At 40.6% G+C, this 16,128-nt stretch overlaps 2 protein-coding genes across 6 annotated transcripts; both read left to right on the top strand.

Annotated features, from left to right (window-relative positions):
• Positions 1–3,901: 3,901 nt before the first annotated feature.
• On the top strand, positions 3,902–6,905 carry zfpl1 (zinc finger protein-like 1). The gene is made up of 8 exons (XM_086098825.1): positions 3,902–4,072; positions 4,545–4,652; positions 4,739–4,850; positions 4,927–5,120; positions 5,508–5,586; positions 5,707–5,892; positions 6,034–6,151; positions 6,229–6,905. Exons 2-8 carry the CDS (start codon positions 4,551–4,553, stop codon positions 6,413–6,415), a joined length of 978 nt encoding a protein of 325 aa, XP_085954951.1. The 5' UTR covers positions 3,902–4,072; positions 4,545–4,550; the 3' UTR covers positions 6,416–6,905.
• A 1,048-nt stretch (positions 6,906–7,953) lies between these two features.
• Positions 7,954–15,418, top strand: LOC147160862 (uncharacterized). Of its 5 annotated transcripts, none has more exons than XM_086057787.1 (9): positions 7,954–8,010; positions 8,983–9,155; positions 9,251–11,390; positions 12,444–12,472; positions 12,591–12,737; positions 13,732–13,798; positions 13,881–13,982; positions 14,063–14,345; positions 14,457–15,418. In XM_086057787.1, exons 2-9 carry the CDS (start codon positions 9,016–9,018, stop codon positions 14,858–14,860), a joined length of 3,312 nt encoding a protein of 1,103 aa, XP_085913913.1. In that variant the 5' UTR covers positions 7,954–8,010; positions 8,983–9,015; the 3' UTR covers positions 14,861–15,418. The 5 variants fall into 5 exon arrangements, with proteins under 5 accessions (XP_085913913.1, XP_085913914.1, XP_085913910.1 ...); XM_086057788.1 differs by having other exon boundaries at positions 14,063–14,386; positions 14,457–14,661; XM_086057784.1 differs by having other exon boundaries at positions 14,063–15,418.
• The last annotated feature ends 710 nt before the right edge of the window (positions 15,419–16,128 follow it).

The following is a 16,128-nucleotide window of genomic DNA, read 5'->3' on the forward strand; positions in this document are numbered from 1 at the left end:
GAAGAAGCCGCTGTAACCAGAGTAAGCCCATTACAGAGCTAATATTATCAGCATTATCATCTGGGAGTCTGCAGTAGTGTATCGGTCATTCTATGCCAAATCATCCAAGAAATCTGAACATTAAGCAGATTTTGATTTTAATTCAACTTGGTGTACTTGTTGATAGTGATGGGACAACACCACATCGAATTGAGGGTCAATTGGAGCAGGGATTTGAGTTGAATTTTCAAAAAATTTTCAATGAATGTCCGGGATTTTATGGATACTTTGACTCCTTATTGCTGCTAAACAACATTTTTGCATATCTGAAACTGTTATATGTTTTTGAGAACAAGGTCAATATCAAAGTCAACAAAAAGGTCAAAAGGTTACTAAAATATGCACCAATCTTTTGTTTATGGCATCTTTGCTGAATGCATTTTCCATCAATACCTGTTTTGTGACGATTGAGTACAGGGAGAGCTTGAATGATGACACACTCGACGACGTTTCGACTTTACGACGGCCGCGCCTCGTCCACCATTTTGTCCCTCGTTCCGCCATTTTTTTCCCCAGTGTACCTGCACATGCTTCCTCAGCAATAGCTTCAACAGCTTCCCCCCCACCTTCTTTTCCATCCACCTCTAAGCAATAATGGTAAGTACAGCATCAATTTTTTTTTATTTGAATCTATTTAAGTTTTTTTATACAAAGTATTTTGATGTAAATTTCGACCTTAACGGTGAAATCCGACTTACACACTACTTCCTGAACTCAATACCACTCCTTCATTTCCTGTCTTTCATGATTGGACAAACTGATTAATCCAGGTGTGTCTGGCCATTGTCGTCGTGGTTACTGAGGTCAGGCACACCTGGATTAATCAGTTTGTCCAATCATGAAAGAGTGGATTTGTGCAAAGAGCCCATTCGGGGTTACATCGCCAGCGTAGGAACAGAACTTGTTCGTAAATCCAGGACTCCCTGTAGTTCCTGAGATATAGGGGTTCAAATGAAGGCGGACATGCCCCCTTTTTGCAGAAAATGGCAAAATACGGCAGGCGGTAAATCACAAACCTCTGCTCCAATTGACCTCAAATTTGAGATGTTGCCTTGGGCCATCACTGTCAACAAGTACACCAAGTTTCATTAAAATCAAAATCTGTTTGGTTTCTCCTACTGGGTAATTTGACCCATATGACAAACTGTATGAGCATCTATTTGATTTCCTTGATTTGGATTTTATGGTCTATGTACTATAGTACGCCCTTTGTTCTAACTTGGAAGACAATTTGGCACACTAGTAGAACGTTGGGTGTAATGTTTTTTTTTTCAATACTTAGTGTGACACCTGTACAGTATGTGGGGGCGATGCTTTTATTTTAACTCGAAATTGTTTTTTGTCTTACCCTCTCAAAACAAATCAAGTTTTTTCTGCAGCTCCCAGTTGTAAAAACTACCAAAGTGCATCGAGAACATTACCCCCAGGTGAGCATTTTAAAACAAATACAACCGTTTTTATCCGTCAATATGACACATCGCTCCAGCAGATTATTTTTACTGTCAACAATACGTCGGATTTAAAACCCGCGTGACACAGGCTTGAATCCGCGCTTCGCTGATAGAGCTGATAGCTGATCGATAATAGCCAGACCAATCAGTCATTGAACCCCCGGGCCCGACCCGACAACCTTTCTGATCGCTGCTTCACTCCCAACTGCCGCAGCCGCAGGGCTCATTTGTCCTCCAGTGCCGGTGTCATTTGTCTTCACATTTGCCTTCCATCTGATAGTTCAAGTGCTTTCCAGATGCCCTTTTCGTGTGTCTTTACAACTGTCACTGATTTATGTGTCCTTGACAACACTTATAATTCATGCTCATCTGGCCTCAGATAATAAAAAGGGAATCTCCATTTAATTACTTTAGATGGTTTTCCAGAGCAGGTGAAATTGTTCCAAGAACAGGATGCTATTAAAAAATCTGATAAATGTCACTTCAAATATATGTGGGGCGGTTACTCATTAATTATTTATTTTTGAGCAACTGTAATAGCATGGGTTTACATGTGACGAGATATCTTTTGGTGTAATTCAGAAAAATAGATTAGGATTTATAATGGCTGTCATTGTCCAAGATGTGATTGTCTCTCCCTTTTAAAGCAGCAGCTTTGAATTATTACAACACCCTAGGTGTCGAGCAGGGATGGCCGGTGATTTTATGACCATCATTTCCTATAGTTACAATCCTTCACTATCTCATTCCCCTCATTTGCATTTACATTTAGGACATTTGGCAGGAAGCGGGTCTCTGGAGTGACTAGAAACGTTGCTCATTAACACAATCGCATCGGTTTAAATGAACATACACGTTTAGCAAAGATCAAATCGTTTCAGCGGTCAGATAACCATAAGAACATGAAATGTTACATCCCAGAACAATTTCTTCTTCAAGCTCATTTCCTCTTATGATTGAAGGCCAAAAAAGAAAAGAAAGACTTGAGCAAGTATTTTAAGAGGGTGACGATGTCCTTTTGTCCAGGCCGTTCTCATGTCGGCGCACCACTATTTACTCCATCTGCTGACAGAACCCCCGAAATGCAGTTGGACCACAAAAGTCACATCACGCTACTGTTTACTGTGAATGGCTGCACAGAGATGTTGTGTTGCATCTAAATGCATTGTTTTCATTTTGTGTAATACCGTTTAGGGTGTAACTATTATTTAGATAGCCCCTTTACCAATATACAGTATTACTACTGTATTATTCAGGACTTTTAGTTTATTTTAGTCCATAAAATTCTTGATGTACCAACAGTAAAAACTTTAGACTGCTCCCCCCCCCCCCCTTTTTTTTGGGGGGCAGAAGATGGTGCATCAAAACTGCCTGATAAGATTAGATGTATTAATCATTTTCAACATGTAAAAAAAAATAAATAAATAAAGAATATTCTTCAATAAGTTATAACATTATAGCACAACTTCTTGCAGTGTTTAGCCTGACTAGCCATTTTCTACTCTCTTTTTGAACAAGACGATGCCCATTTTAACCTGTTCATGGGCAGGGTACTTTATATATATATATATATATATATATATATATATATATAATATTATATATATATATTATATATATATATATATATATATATATATATATATATATATATATATATATATATATATATATATATATATATATATATATATATATATATATATATATATATATATATATATATATATATATATTATATATAACTGCTCCCCTCATTCAGGACATCTTGGCAACTATTTTCCACATTCCAATTCCCACACTTACAATAAAGTTCCAAAATTGAAGAGATATTGTAACCCCCTTATTTGTGGTTAAATTGTTGATGCTCGTCATTTGCTTAATTTGCATAAGCGGGATCAGTATGCACATTCACTCAAGAGTTGCTGTCGGCCACAGCTCACGCCCAGTCACTCCGCATCCTGACTGCCTTATAAGCCGTCAAGCTTATATAGCCTACTAGTGAAGTAGCACTTCCAATCTTTCATTTAAAATGTTCATTTGATCCTTTATCCGTTGTTCTTCCATATCCAAAGACATAACAGACACACTTATGACAAAGCAAATAAGAGCCGCCTTTTTTTTTTTAACTATGTACAACTTTTCACAAGCAGGCCTGGGTGGGAAGTGTGTGGCTTCACCAACGCTGCAATTCTTACGTATCCACCTCTTTTCACACACTTTAGACTGATTCAAACCATTCCAACTTCAAATCTCACATTATCCACTTAAATGGTTCACTTAATTCCACAATATTTAAAAAATAAAACAATTGAAAGAAAGAGGTTTATCCTTTGACGCAATGTGTACTCCGCAGCAATAGGTGGCGCTCGTGCTATGAGATGAAAGACAAGAAGCGTCTGCAAGGCGGAAGAGACGTGGCACATAAACAGAAGCAGGAAGGCAGCAGCCGCACTGAAGTTTACTCATGACTGGTCCCTCCTGTATCATTCGTTCGTTGACATTTACACACCTAACAGGGTGAATGTCATCCTTTCAACATTCCTTAAGGCCACCGGGACTTTATTGAAGTCTTTGTACAGGTAAGATTGTCGTTAGCGGTAACGCTTCTGCTCTATTAGCTAGCATGCTAACCATATCCAGTCTGACGAGCAAGTAACAAAATGTCACGTTTTGTCATCGTTGGATAAATGTGAAATTAAAGCATTTGTAGCCATTGGTTAGTAATCTACGGCTTGTCAGGCTAAATGTAAGACCGATAAAGTTTTTCAGTTAGCAATTAAAAAAACAAAAGTATGCAAATTACATATGTGTCTTATATATTTACTCATTCGATTTTAATGTAAAAAAAAAAAAAGATGTTTCATAAAGCAAAAGGATAGTTTGAAAATACTAACATTTTGCTTTGAAGATCAGCTTTTGTAGTACCATATTATTACACATGGTTTAATAACCTGACAGTGTGACAGTGAAGTTTTGTCACGATGTTCGCTGACTGTGTGCTGTATGTTGGGAGCATTTTTTTTTTACATGTCTAATCGGTTTCCACCACAGGAGGCTATGGGTCTCTGCAAGTGTCCAAAGAGAAAGGTGACCAATTTATTCTGCTTTGAGCATCGCGTCAATGTGTGCGAGCATTGCCTCGTCTCCAACCACAACAAGGTCAGTGGGAGAAAAAAAGGATGCACAGACATTTATATATTCATGATCATAATGAAATATGCGTTTTCCCCTGTTTCTCTTCTCAGTGCATTGTGCAATCATATCTGCAATGGCTTCAGGACAGTGATTATAACCCAAACTGTCTTCTGTGCAATAATCCGCTAATTGCTGAAGACACCGTCAGACTCATCTGCTATGGTGAGATTTCTGTCGTTTGTCTTCTTCAATCTACATTTGAATTGAGGTGAATCACTTGTTACTTTGCCTTTTGCAGATGTTTTTCACTGGACCTGTCTTAACAACTTAGCATCCCGCCTGCCCCTCCATACGGCTCCAGCAGGATACCAGTGTCCCAGCTGTCAGGGTCCAGTGTTCCCCCCCTCCAACCTGGCCAGCCCGATTGCTGATGTGCTTAAAGAGCAGCTGTCATCTGTTAATTGGGCGAGAGCGGGTTTGGGCTTGCCACTGGTAAGGAGTAGGACCTATATAGTAAATCCAAGTGAGAATGAAATGATGATTTTGTTTTTTTTTATTGGGATGAAACGTATACTAATGAGGCACTTCATAATGGACACCTGAGTTTTGGTACAGTTTCAGACGTGTTAAGCTTGCCTGCCGTAGAGTTTAGAGTTTGTCTCGGACCTTCCTGATTGAAAGTTAAATATTCTCCCCGTTCTTGTATAAGTTTTCTCTATTTATTTTGGATTCTCCCACTTTCCAAAAACATGCATTGTTAGGTTAATTGAAGACTAATTGAGGAGTGTCTAGATCATTTTTGTAACTAGTCACATCATAGTTCTCTTTTTGCTCAATGAATTTAAAATCATACGTGTATATTTTCATGATCAAATCCAGATTGACGAGTCAGTGGATATCCTTCAGGAGGTCACAGCCAATGATGTTACAGACTACACTGACTGGTCATCATTTGATGGTGAGTCTTCGTGTCCCGTCGTCTTTATATCTTGATGTATTTTTGGGGAGCAGTTTTAATATCATGACCCAATCAAGGTCTACAGAATGGTCTCTTTTTTTTCTTTCTTTGGGGTTACAGCACAAGAACAAAGTCACATTTACCACAGCCGCACCTACAATGCCAGTCTCAACCAAGCACCAAATACAGTTTCATCCCTAGCAGAGGACACTTTTGGTCATAAGAATGGGGATCAAAATAGCCAAGATCACTCCGTGGTCAACTTTCCAGAGGCCACTACATGCGACACAATTACTCTTCACAAAGGTAAAGAGAGAATTAAAATCTGAGGATGCAGCCTTTGTCTTATTGATTTAGCAAGTGTCATTTAAAAAAAGAAAATAATAAAATTTGACCTAATCCCGTGATACTTTTGATGTGCAATCAATACAAAATATTGCTGTTAAGGATCATCGCCAAGAAAAATCTACGACACGAGGGACACCAGCTCGATCACGCAGCTGGACTTCGACGATGACAAGTACAGACGACGGCCAACATTAGGCTGGTTTGCTCGAATTCTCAAGTAAGTAATGAGAGAGTGTCTGTTATTTTATTTGTTATAGTTGATGTATAGCAAACTCATGGTTGATTTTCTTTTAGGAATTGCACAGGCTCAAAGCAGACGTCCCTGTCCTGGAAACAGCGGGTCTTCATGTTCCTTTTGGTTGGCATGCTGGGATTCTTTACGTTGATTATCATAATGGCTAAACTTGGACGTGCCTCAGCTGGTTCAGACCCAAATTTAGATCCTCTTCTGAACCCGCACATCCGTGTGGGCAAAAACTGAAATCAGATGTTGATTACATACTTTGACCCACCTCAATGTTGCGCAGCATTCACACTGTATTGGATAAGACAAAAAGCATATTGGCACTGTAGTACACAATTTGGCCAGCAGAGAGAGACATTACCCACCAGGAACTGATGTGGAAGCCCTCTCTCAGCAAACTACAGTTTTTCCCATTAAGGACCAAAAAAAAAGCTATATGATGGATGGGTCTAATGGGGGCAATGTTTATATTTACCAGTAGACTGACTAATAGTAAATGTTGTCGAAACCTAAACCATGATGTATATAATTGTGAATGTAAAAAATGCTTCCATGTTAATTGCAGAAATGAAGTGCATCAAAACTGGGGAGTCAAACACACCTAATTATTCACTCGTTTGCGTGGCTGTTTTTCTTTTGAAATTGAGTGCTTTTAATACTTTATTAATCTTTCTGCTGTGTTGGGTTATTTTCCGACTGAATTAAATGGTAATACTACAGACTTTCATCAATGCGGTGCTTATTAACTAAGGAAAATTGCTCCAATAGCTCATCACAGTTCCCAACCCACTCCTAGCAATGGTGTACAGTACAAGGAGTTTTTTTTGTTTCTAAAACTGCACTAAACTACAATTAATTATATTTATGTTGTCACTTTAAATTGAGAATTCTAAGATTAAAATCAGAATTCTCACTTTTAAAGTGATCATTCTGAAAATAAAGTGAGAATACTGCCCAAAAAAATAAATATTTTTTTTTCTATTTGCATGGAGATCAAACGGCTTTTGTGTTCAAAATATTTGCAGCAATTTCAGAAAACCCTGTGTAAAGAAAGAAATACATGAATCAATGACGCATGCTGTTCTGTGGAATCTCTACAAGAACCCCAGGCAAGGCTGTTTGGGAATATTCACAAGTACATCATGTTTGCGGTGCATGCGTTCTTTTTACCTCTCCCAATTTTCCATTGCGTCAGCCAAACAGTTTTTCACATTGATATGTAGTGGATCTGAGCCATATTCTATTGATGCAGGGAAAGGTGCCCATGGCGGTGGTATTAATATACTTCCTGCAACAAAAGCAAATCTGTTTTGTCCACCGCAAAGCTTGCGTTTCTTTTTCTTTTTTCCCCTTAACATTCCAGCTTTTAATTAATGCAGCATTTTATGGTTGGATTGTCATTCTATTGGAGTTCAATGCATTTCTCACTAACTTTGAGTGTTAGATTGCCCATTGCACTGACATAATAAGGGCATCCCAATCAATAGATTGCAACATGCATACCGTAAGCGTTGCTATTTGTGGTATCTATTTCTTCTCCCATGATGCTTTTCACTGGCAAAAAAAAAAAATTATACTGACATCTACACACTGATATTAATGTATCCTTAATTTCGTATGTCTCATAGACCACAACGTTTTCACCTCTACAATCTGACCCCCCTGTCATTGAGTGACACTGCAGTTTATTGATTTGCGTGTGTGTGTGTGTGTGTGTGTGTGTGTGTGTCACACATGCTTCACTGTTCAATTAGAAAGGGCATCACACACACACAATGTCATTTTGCTTCTGGTACACAGCATTAGTCAACATCTCTTTCCGCTTCATCCCGGTAAGACCGTAAGTAAACTTATCAGCTGTGTGATATGAATGAATTGGTTAAGTGGGTTGAGTAAAGATAAGGAAAGTCATTTGGCTGTTTTGTAATCATTCAAACAAGTTAATTCAGTTTAATGTAAGTTGTGTGTTGTTTGATTTCATGTTAATGACTGTACGGTACTAATATTAAGGGGAAAAAAACTTTCATGTTTTTCCTACAATTCGGTGCAGCAGTTGCTAGTTAATAGTACATGGAAATTTGTGGAAAGCAAATGTAATTCATTGGCGTGTCAAAATTATTGCGTTAAGTTTGAGTTCATTTAAAATTCCTTTAACACCGCAAATTTTTTTAACGTGATTAATGACCGCCCCTTGCTTGGAAAGCCTGCACTGGGGGAATTCCACTCGCAACGCAGCAGACACGTCCACGTCAAAAAAATGAGCAGTAATACATTTTATAATAATGCATTTGTGGAGACTGGGGTCAACTTGTATTTTCCCATTTTAAAAAATGTGCAGAATTTCACAAGTTACTTCGTGTTAAAGATTAGATAGCTTTTAATATGAAAAGAAAAATGCACTGAGCTGTCACCAACATCTTACAAATGCAATTATGCCATTTAGTGGCAGAAAGATGACAACACAAATCCATATCACACTTCTTTTTTTTTTTTTTAGAGTACATCTTTTTATTTTTAAGTTTGAGTTATTATGGAATTACTGTATCAATGAAATGACTAAAGGATGCAGCCATATTCCTATTAGTTTAACTTTTTTTTCACTTTTATGTTAAGAGTTTGGAAACTTAGAAAAATATATTTTATTGTACATTTAGAACAGATAGAAAATTTGCGATTAATCGTGAGTTAACTATTGAAGTCATGCGATAAATTACGATTAAAAATTGTAATTGCCTGACACCCCAAGTAATTTATAATATTCTTAATTGCAATCCACCTGACAACGATTTCACCCCTTTTGTCAGGCCAACAGACGATTTTAAGGTACAAAATCCGAAATGTGTGACCAGCAACAAAAAATCAAGAACAAAAAAACAGACGCCAAATCTCAAGAAATGAGACGCCATCACTCCAAACAAAACCACCGTCACCCTCATCATCATCACAAGTTTCATCAGTCAGATGAAGACAACCAAGAGTGAGTAAATTAAACTACCCACACTTTAATTTGTTGAAAGTAAATTTCATTTATTTACTTTTCATTTCAACGCTCATGTTCTATTTTTGAAATAGCACCCATTCAACAGCAGAGGACAGCTTGCTGAGTGACCACCTCCCTCATCATCATCATCATCATCATTCACATCATTACCACCACAAGCTAAGCCACGACCAGCTTTCTCCTTCGGAAACTTCTTGCACTTCTTCATACGGTTCCTCTTCATCCACTTTCTCCTCTTCATCGACAACCGCCTCCTCTTCTTCACGTTCTTCATCGTCCAGCACCTCCTCCTCTTCAGCATCTTCATCCAGTCTGTCATCAGAGAGTAGCAGCGAAGGTTCGGACACATTTCTTCTTAGGAGACCTCAGCATTCCCAGTCTTGTACGAATATATCCGAAAAAAGCAAGTACGTTGAAGAAAGAGAAGACGCGGTGCCTTTGATTGGTAACAGGAGTCACGTGGGCAAGCAGAAACAGCCAAAAGGCAAATCTGCTCACAATGGCTCCAAGCAAGACACTCAGAAGAAGACGCACGAGAGCGCAAATTTCCGCAAATCCAAATCTATGGAGGCTCTCACTCGGCCCTTAGAAAAAGACGGGCATGCAAACGAGGAAGAAGAGGAGAGAAGAAAAAACCAAGTCCAGAAGAATTTAATGAAGGAGAAAATGAAGTTCTCCGCCTTCCTTAACGAGATCACTCGACAAGTGCTCAGCCCGATGAGACTCACCACTCTGGGCGTCACCAATGCTCGGAAAGCAAACAGCTCGGAGCCCGCCTCCGTTCGATCCAGGAAGTCTGAGAGCAACACAGACAGAAGCCAGCAGCAGAGGAGTCGGCCCGCCAGCGCCGACTCCGTCGAGTCCGGCCAGTATTCTCATTCTCAGCTTTCAAAGTCCAAATCGTCCCACCAGCACCGGAGTCACCGCTCTCCAGACTCACCCAATCGCGCGCAAGCCAGGCCCAGAAGCTGCACTGACATAAGTCGTTCGGACAGACATCCGTCATGGTCCCAAACTTCTCAGCATCGCTCACCTTCACCTTATTGTAAACCGCACCGCCGTCGGAACCAAAGCGACCGCCACAGCCCGAGTTATCACAAATACCCCCGCAGCAAAAGTCCGCATCGCCATCGTAGACGCTACAGTCCTATCTTTTATCCCAGTCAGGGAGATTCTGACAGTTCCAGTTATCATCACGACAAACGTTCTCCTCGCACTCATGACGGAGGCCGCCACAGCAGTCGTGACCCGACTTTTCTCCAGCAGGGCGACCGTCGTTACCGTCATCACGACCGAGGTAATGTTCCCCGCTATGGAGACCATCACTCTACAACGCATCACCGCGAAGAGCACCAAAACCGAGCCCCCGCTCATCATCAAATGCGCAATAGCGCATCCCAGCACCACAAAGATCATCCGAGTAAAAGTCATCATCATAGTAACCATTTAAATGCAAAACGTCCAACCACGCCGCGTCATGGAAACCAAGCCCAAGGCTGCCACCAAAGCAATAAGCCCTACTCAAAACATCACCATGGAAACCACCATGGCATTGATCAGCATCACAGTTTCAGACCTGGGATCCATAACCATGGTGCCCATGAAGATGGAGGGCACCTTCCCCACCAGAAAGCCAAACCTAACGAATTTGGAGAGCATCATAGACCAAGTCATCACGGCAGCCGCCATAGTCCGAACCGTCATGGTCACCGTGGAGATGACCGCAAGGAGGTCCACCAGCCCGACAATGAAGAGAGCCAGAATTCCTATCAAGAGCACCAATCTGGACGTCATCACAGTCCAAACCGAGATGATCGCAACGCTCATGAAGAACATCATCACAGAGACCATCACAGTCCAAACGGCCAACACCACAACAGAGATCACCCCAGTTCGCACCGTCAGCATCACCATGGAGACCGCAAAAGTCCAAACAATCATCATCAGCACGAGGGCCACCACATCCAGATCCTTCAAAACCGACACGGGGATTCACGTCAACATGAGCCACATCAAAGCAAACACCTCGCCAAAAATGAGCCAGAAAATGAGGACAAGCACGTTCACATTAATAAAGAGTCCGCGCCCAGTCTGCCTCCACACCAGAAGAAGGCGGTTCTTTCCTGTAAGATGGACTCGACGCGGAAGATGACCAGCCCTTCCGGTCGAGACGAGGAGCAAACCGACTTTACCGGTCCATCAATACCGCAAGTATGCCGTCAACATTTTGCGTACCATGTCCTGTATGGAATTTAAGTTCCCTATAAAGTCACTAATTCATGAAGTTCCCTTTGTGGCTGTATTCATAAAGCCAAATCGATCATTTCCATGTTCTGCCATGAGACATCACAGAATTCTGGACTCTAACGCAGTCTTTCCCATCCGTTACTGAGCCAAGTGGTGGTGGTCGTGCAGCCATGGACGGACGGCGCTGTTGGATAGCCAAAAATAAAGTGCAAAAATCGCCATAACAAAAACAGAGGTGACGCGGTTTCATACTACGGATTGTTACAAAGTCATCCGTTATTTACGTTAAAAAAATCTCATGCCTCATGACCAAATAAAAATGTCATAAAAAGTAAGAATACTAAATTATAGGGGTGTGCCAAAAAAATCGATTCTCATAAGAATCAAATTCTCATTTAGTACGATTCAGAATCGATTTTAAATGTCCCAAAATCAATTTTATTTAACTTATTTTATGCCGTCTTGCCTTTGTCTGTGTGTGTCTTTATTTGGAGCGCTGTTCATGTTGTACCCGATTTGGCAACTTAGGGGCAGTGTGGTTCCATGCGGTCTAATACACGGTTAAGTTGTAGCCACATTAGAGAGTAGAAGGAAAAAAATATTCCAATAAAAGTTTTTTTTTTTTTTTTGCAGCGTGGAGCCGTTCTTTTGAGTGATAAAAGTGCCGCGAGTAGCGCGCTAATTAGCATTAGCGAGTCAGACTGGAGTAGATCATTACAATTCCTTGCACATCTATAGATTGAAGCAAAAATCATTGTCAATCAAATCATTTTGAATCAAAAATCGTCCCTAATCGAAAATCGATTCCGAATCCAATCGCAGACCCAAAAATCGGAATTGAATCGAATCGTGAGACATTCAAAGATTCCCACCCCTACTAAATTACAAGCGCAACCCCTGACAATCTCTCACAGCGCACTGGTTGGGAATCACTGACCCCATTGCTTGTATTTTGTCATTTTGAGCTACTTATTGAAACATCCAATATATTAACATATTCCTTCTTCTCCTCAATAGGAACCAACACATGAAATGGACAAGATTATGTAAGTGTGGTCAAATGAGTTTGGTCTGTTTAGCAGTCACCGTTTGGACAAGCATGCAAGTGAAGAGATGACTCAAACGTTCATCGCGTATGTTTTCTTTGTCTGATTTCCCTTGTAGGACCCTACAGGAAGCTAATGAAGGTCTTCAGCAGAGTTTAGTCAAGATGGAGTGTTTTGGAGAATTTTTAAACAGCCATAAGCTTTTGGAAGAGGAGCTCCAGAGGACACGTGTGGAATTGAACAACCTAACAAAGAGTTTTAGAATGTAAACACTGACATTTATATGCCATCAATATTCGGGTTAAGGTCAAAATTCCGTTTTCTGAAGCATTCGCGATTACCCGTTTACATGCATGGGCGGACAGCACTCCCATTTACATAATCCGATCTAAATTGCGACACTCACACACAACGCCGCACAGACTTATATATACACACTTATATGTGTGTGTACACACTGTGGTATTTTCACCGTAGAGACATATTCAAGTTAGGCTTGTTTAGCGAGTGGCAACCTAAGATGGCCGCCGCACTTAAAAGTAGCTCAGACGAAGATGTTTTGTAAATAGAGCATGCACAGAAAAAGTTCTGTTCAATGCAGGTACCCCGTTATGTGCTCATATGACAGTATATATTTGTTTAATAATGTTTTTGAAATATTCAGGTTTTGAAAGGGTTATTGGCAGCATGTTAAACGTAGTCAGTGTAAACAGACATGAACTCATTCACTGCCATTGACGGCTATAGACGTCAAAAATTCGTTTGAGCTATTTCTATTAGTTTCACGTTTTTTTCCACTTTTGTTAACGAGTATGAAAACCTAGAATTGTTTTTATTGTACTTTTAGAACAGATATAAAATTGGTGATTAATCTTGAGTTAACTAGTGAAGTCATGTGATTAATAACAATGAAAAAAAATTAATCGTCTGATAAAAAAAAAAGGAAAGGAAAGATTATTAAAAAATTAGGGGCGTCAAACAGTAATTTTTTTTAATTGTAATTAATCGCATGACTTCAATAGTTAACTCACGATTAATCAAACATTTTATATCCGTTCTAAATGTACAATAAAAGAATTCTAGGTTGTCACACTCAAAAATATGTGAAACTAATAGAAATAGTTCAAATTAATTTTTGACGTCTATAGCCGCCAATGGCAGTGAATGTTTTAAAATGACAGCTGTCTGCTGTTACCCGTAAAGCTTTATGTGTCCGTGTGTAACCCAGACATCTGTGTGTCCTTTAATCTTCTTCTTAGACTCCATGAGAACTGTTCATCCACACAACAAACAAATAGCCTGCTGGAGCACAAACTTAACTCGATGGTAAAACCCAAACATTTACATACCTGATGTTAAACGTGGCATCCAGTTTGAAATCGTATTTTTATTACTTCCTGTTTGACAGACCCGGAGCATGGAAGGAGAGCGAGAGAGGTTGAGCCGACGTATTTCCGCATTGACAGAACAACTGGCCGGCGCAAAATTTGGCAATATGGACTCACTGAATGTAATAACGTCACAATGTCTGCATTCATGAACGGAAAACTCAATAAACTGCTGCATTTTCATGATTCATCTCATTTCCAGGCAACTTCCGTGCTGCACCAAACCAATGAGCATTTCCATCCAGATGATGCCATCAGTCAGGTGATGCTCCCTCTGGCTCCTCCCCCGGTCCAGTTCATGGACAGCCAAAACTACGAAAAGGTCCAGATTGCCGGGCAGGAACAGTGCCTGGGTTCAGTTCCAGAAGAGGAGGAGTCCGACTGGTCAGAAATGGGGGAAGAGATCCCGCGATTTATACTGACAGGCTCAAACAGAAGTCAAGCATGGATGCACAGGGAAGTAGACATGGACAGCGAGTCGGGAGGTGAGGAATTAATTCCACTTCCATCTCCTCGACCTCTGCAGGTACCTCATCTCCAGTTCACCATCCGCAATGAGATTTTACCCCCCCCACCATCCACTGCTTGCTTCTCAGGTATGGCAGGCGACAGCGCATTTAGGATCGCCGCCGGTCCGAATCTTGGCTCGACCGTACTGATCAGGTCAGCGAGCCTGGAGGAAATCCCGCTCGCGTGCCATCAAATGCCAAAGGAGTTGAGAGGAACGGAAGCCATGATGGACCTCCACCGCCCCGCCGACGAAGCCAGTGACGATTTAGATAACGAGATCATTCATCGCTGGAGAACAAACGAAAGGGACGGGAGGGCGTCAGAGGCCGCAAGCGCTCCGTGCAGTCTGCAATGTGTTGATCAGATGCTCAACCGGCTCATGTGCGAACCGCAGCCCGGTGAGGGGATGTGTCAGGGCAGGTCGGAAATGCACGGCTGGACGGGGGGGATTGCGGAGGAGGTGTTAGGGGGGGAGCAAACGCAACTGTGATGCAAAGATTGTTCACACTTCCTGACCTCAATTACAACCTGACCTTTACCGAGCAGGAGAGTTGACTGCAGCGCTATACTTGGTGTAAAAAAAATAAAATAATAATAATAAGTGTACAATTGATCAGGTTCATTGACAGCTCCCAAATTCAGAGTAGAGACAAATACACGTGCTTGTACAGTAGAAGTATTTATATACAGGCTGCTTTCCCTGCATTACTTTTACTAGATTGTTATTAGAATGTACATTTTAATCAGCTTTATTGTATTTTTAAATGTATAATTAATATGTTTGTGAAGAAAAAAATCCAGTCGTTAATTTTGGATGTGAAGCAAAATCCTAAAATACCCTCAAGAATTTTGTTTGTAAATACAACAGTGGTCAATATTGTGTGAATGATCAATGAACAAATAAAAACATTTTTCAGTACGAATATTTTCCCTCTGTAATAACGATACTTAACCTGCCAGGAGAATTATGCATAAGCTGCTGTACATCATCTGCTCAGGCCATGTAATTACAATAATGCAATACCACAAATAAAAACACTGTTAAACATTTATTTCAAATTTGATGGACAAGTAATGTACTTTTTGCTACTGAACATCCTGAATTTCCCCTTTGTTGATTAATAAAGTACATCTGTTTGTCTGTCTATCTGTCTATCTTGTCTGTCTTTCTGTCTGTCTGTCCGTCTGTCTGTCCGTCCGTCCGTCCGTCCGTCTATCCTGTCTATCTATCTATCCATCTATCTTGTCTTTCCTGTCTATCTTAACTATCTTGTCTATCTGTCTGTCTGTCTATCTTGTCTGTCTGTCTGTCCGCCCGTCTATCCTGTCTACCTATCCATCCATCCATCCAGTTTGTCCGTCTGTCTATGTGCCTTTTCTAGGTTCCATCCATCATCTGTGAAGAGATTGAACAGTCGTAGATTCGTTTTGGTTGTCACTGTGTCAGCTCTGTGATTGACCGGCGAGCCGATCAGTGCCATCCGATATCGACTCCACCCCCTGATCCTGCTTTGGATGTGGTATAGGGTGTTGATAACGGATATTCTGAAATGTGATTTATATGCAGCGCTGCGTAGAAGTTTGTCTATCAACAGGATGGATTGGATGGATTGTTCTGCAGGTGTTCAGGGTGCAGAGGCAGTCAGTTGGTGCTGAAACGATGGCATGCTATGATGACATAATACCATTCCTGCCCACTGAGGAGTATGAAAAGTCACGCAATCGTTGTTCTAATTAAACTTATTTTGGAGGGAAGTG

The sequence above is a fragment of the Leptonotus elevatus genome, chromosome 16, assembly GCF_054856555.1.
Source record: "Leptonotus elevatus isolate MCC_2025b chromosome 16, RoL_Lele_1.0, whole genome shotgun sequence".
In the NCBI taxonomy this organism is placed as follows: domain Eukaryota; kingdom Metazoa; phylum Chordata; class Actinopteri; order Syngnathiformes; family Syngnathidae; genus Leptonotus; species Leptonotus elevatus.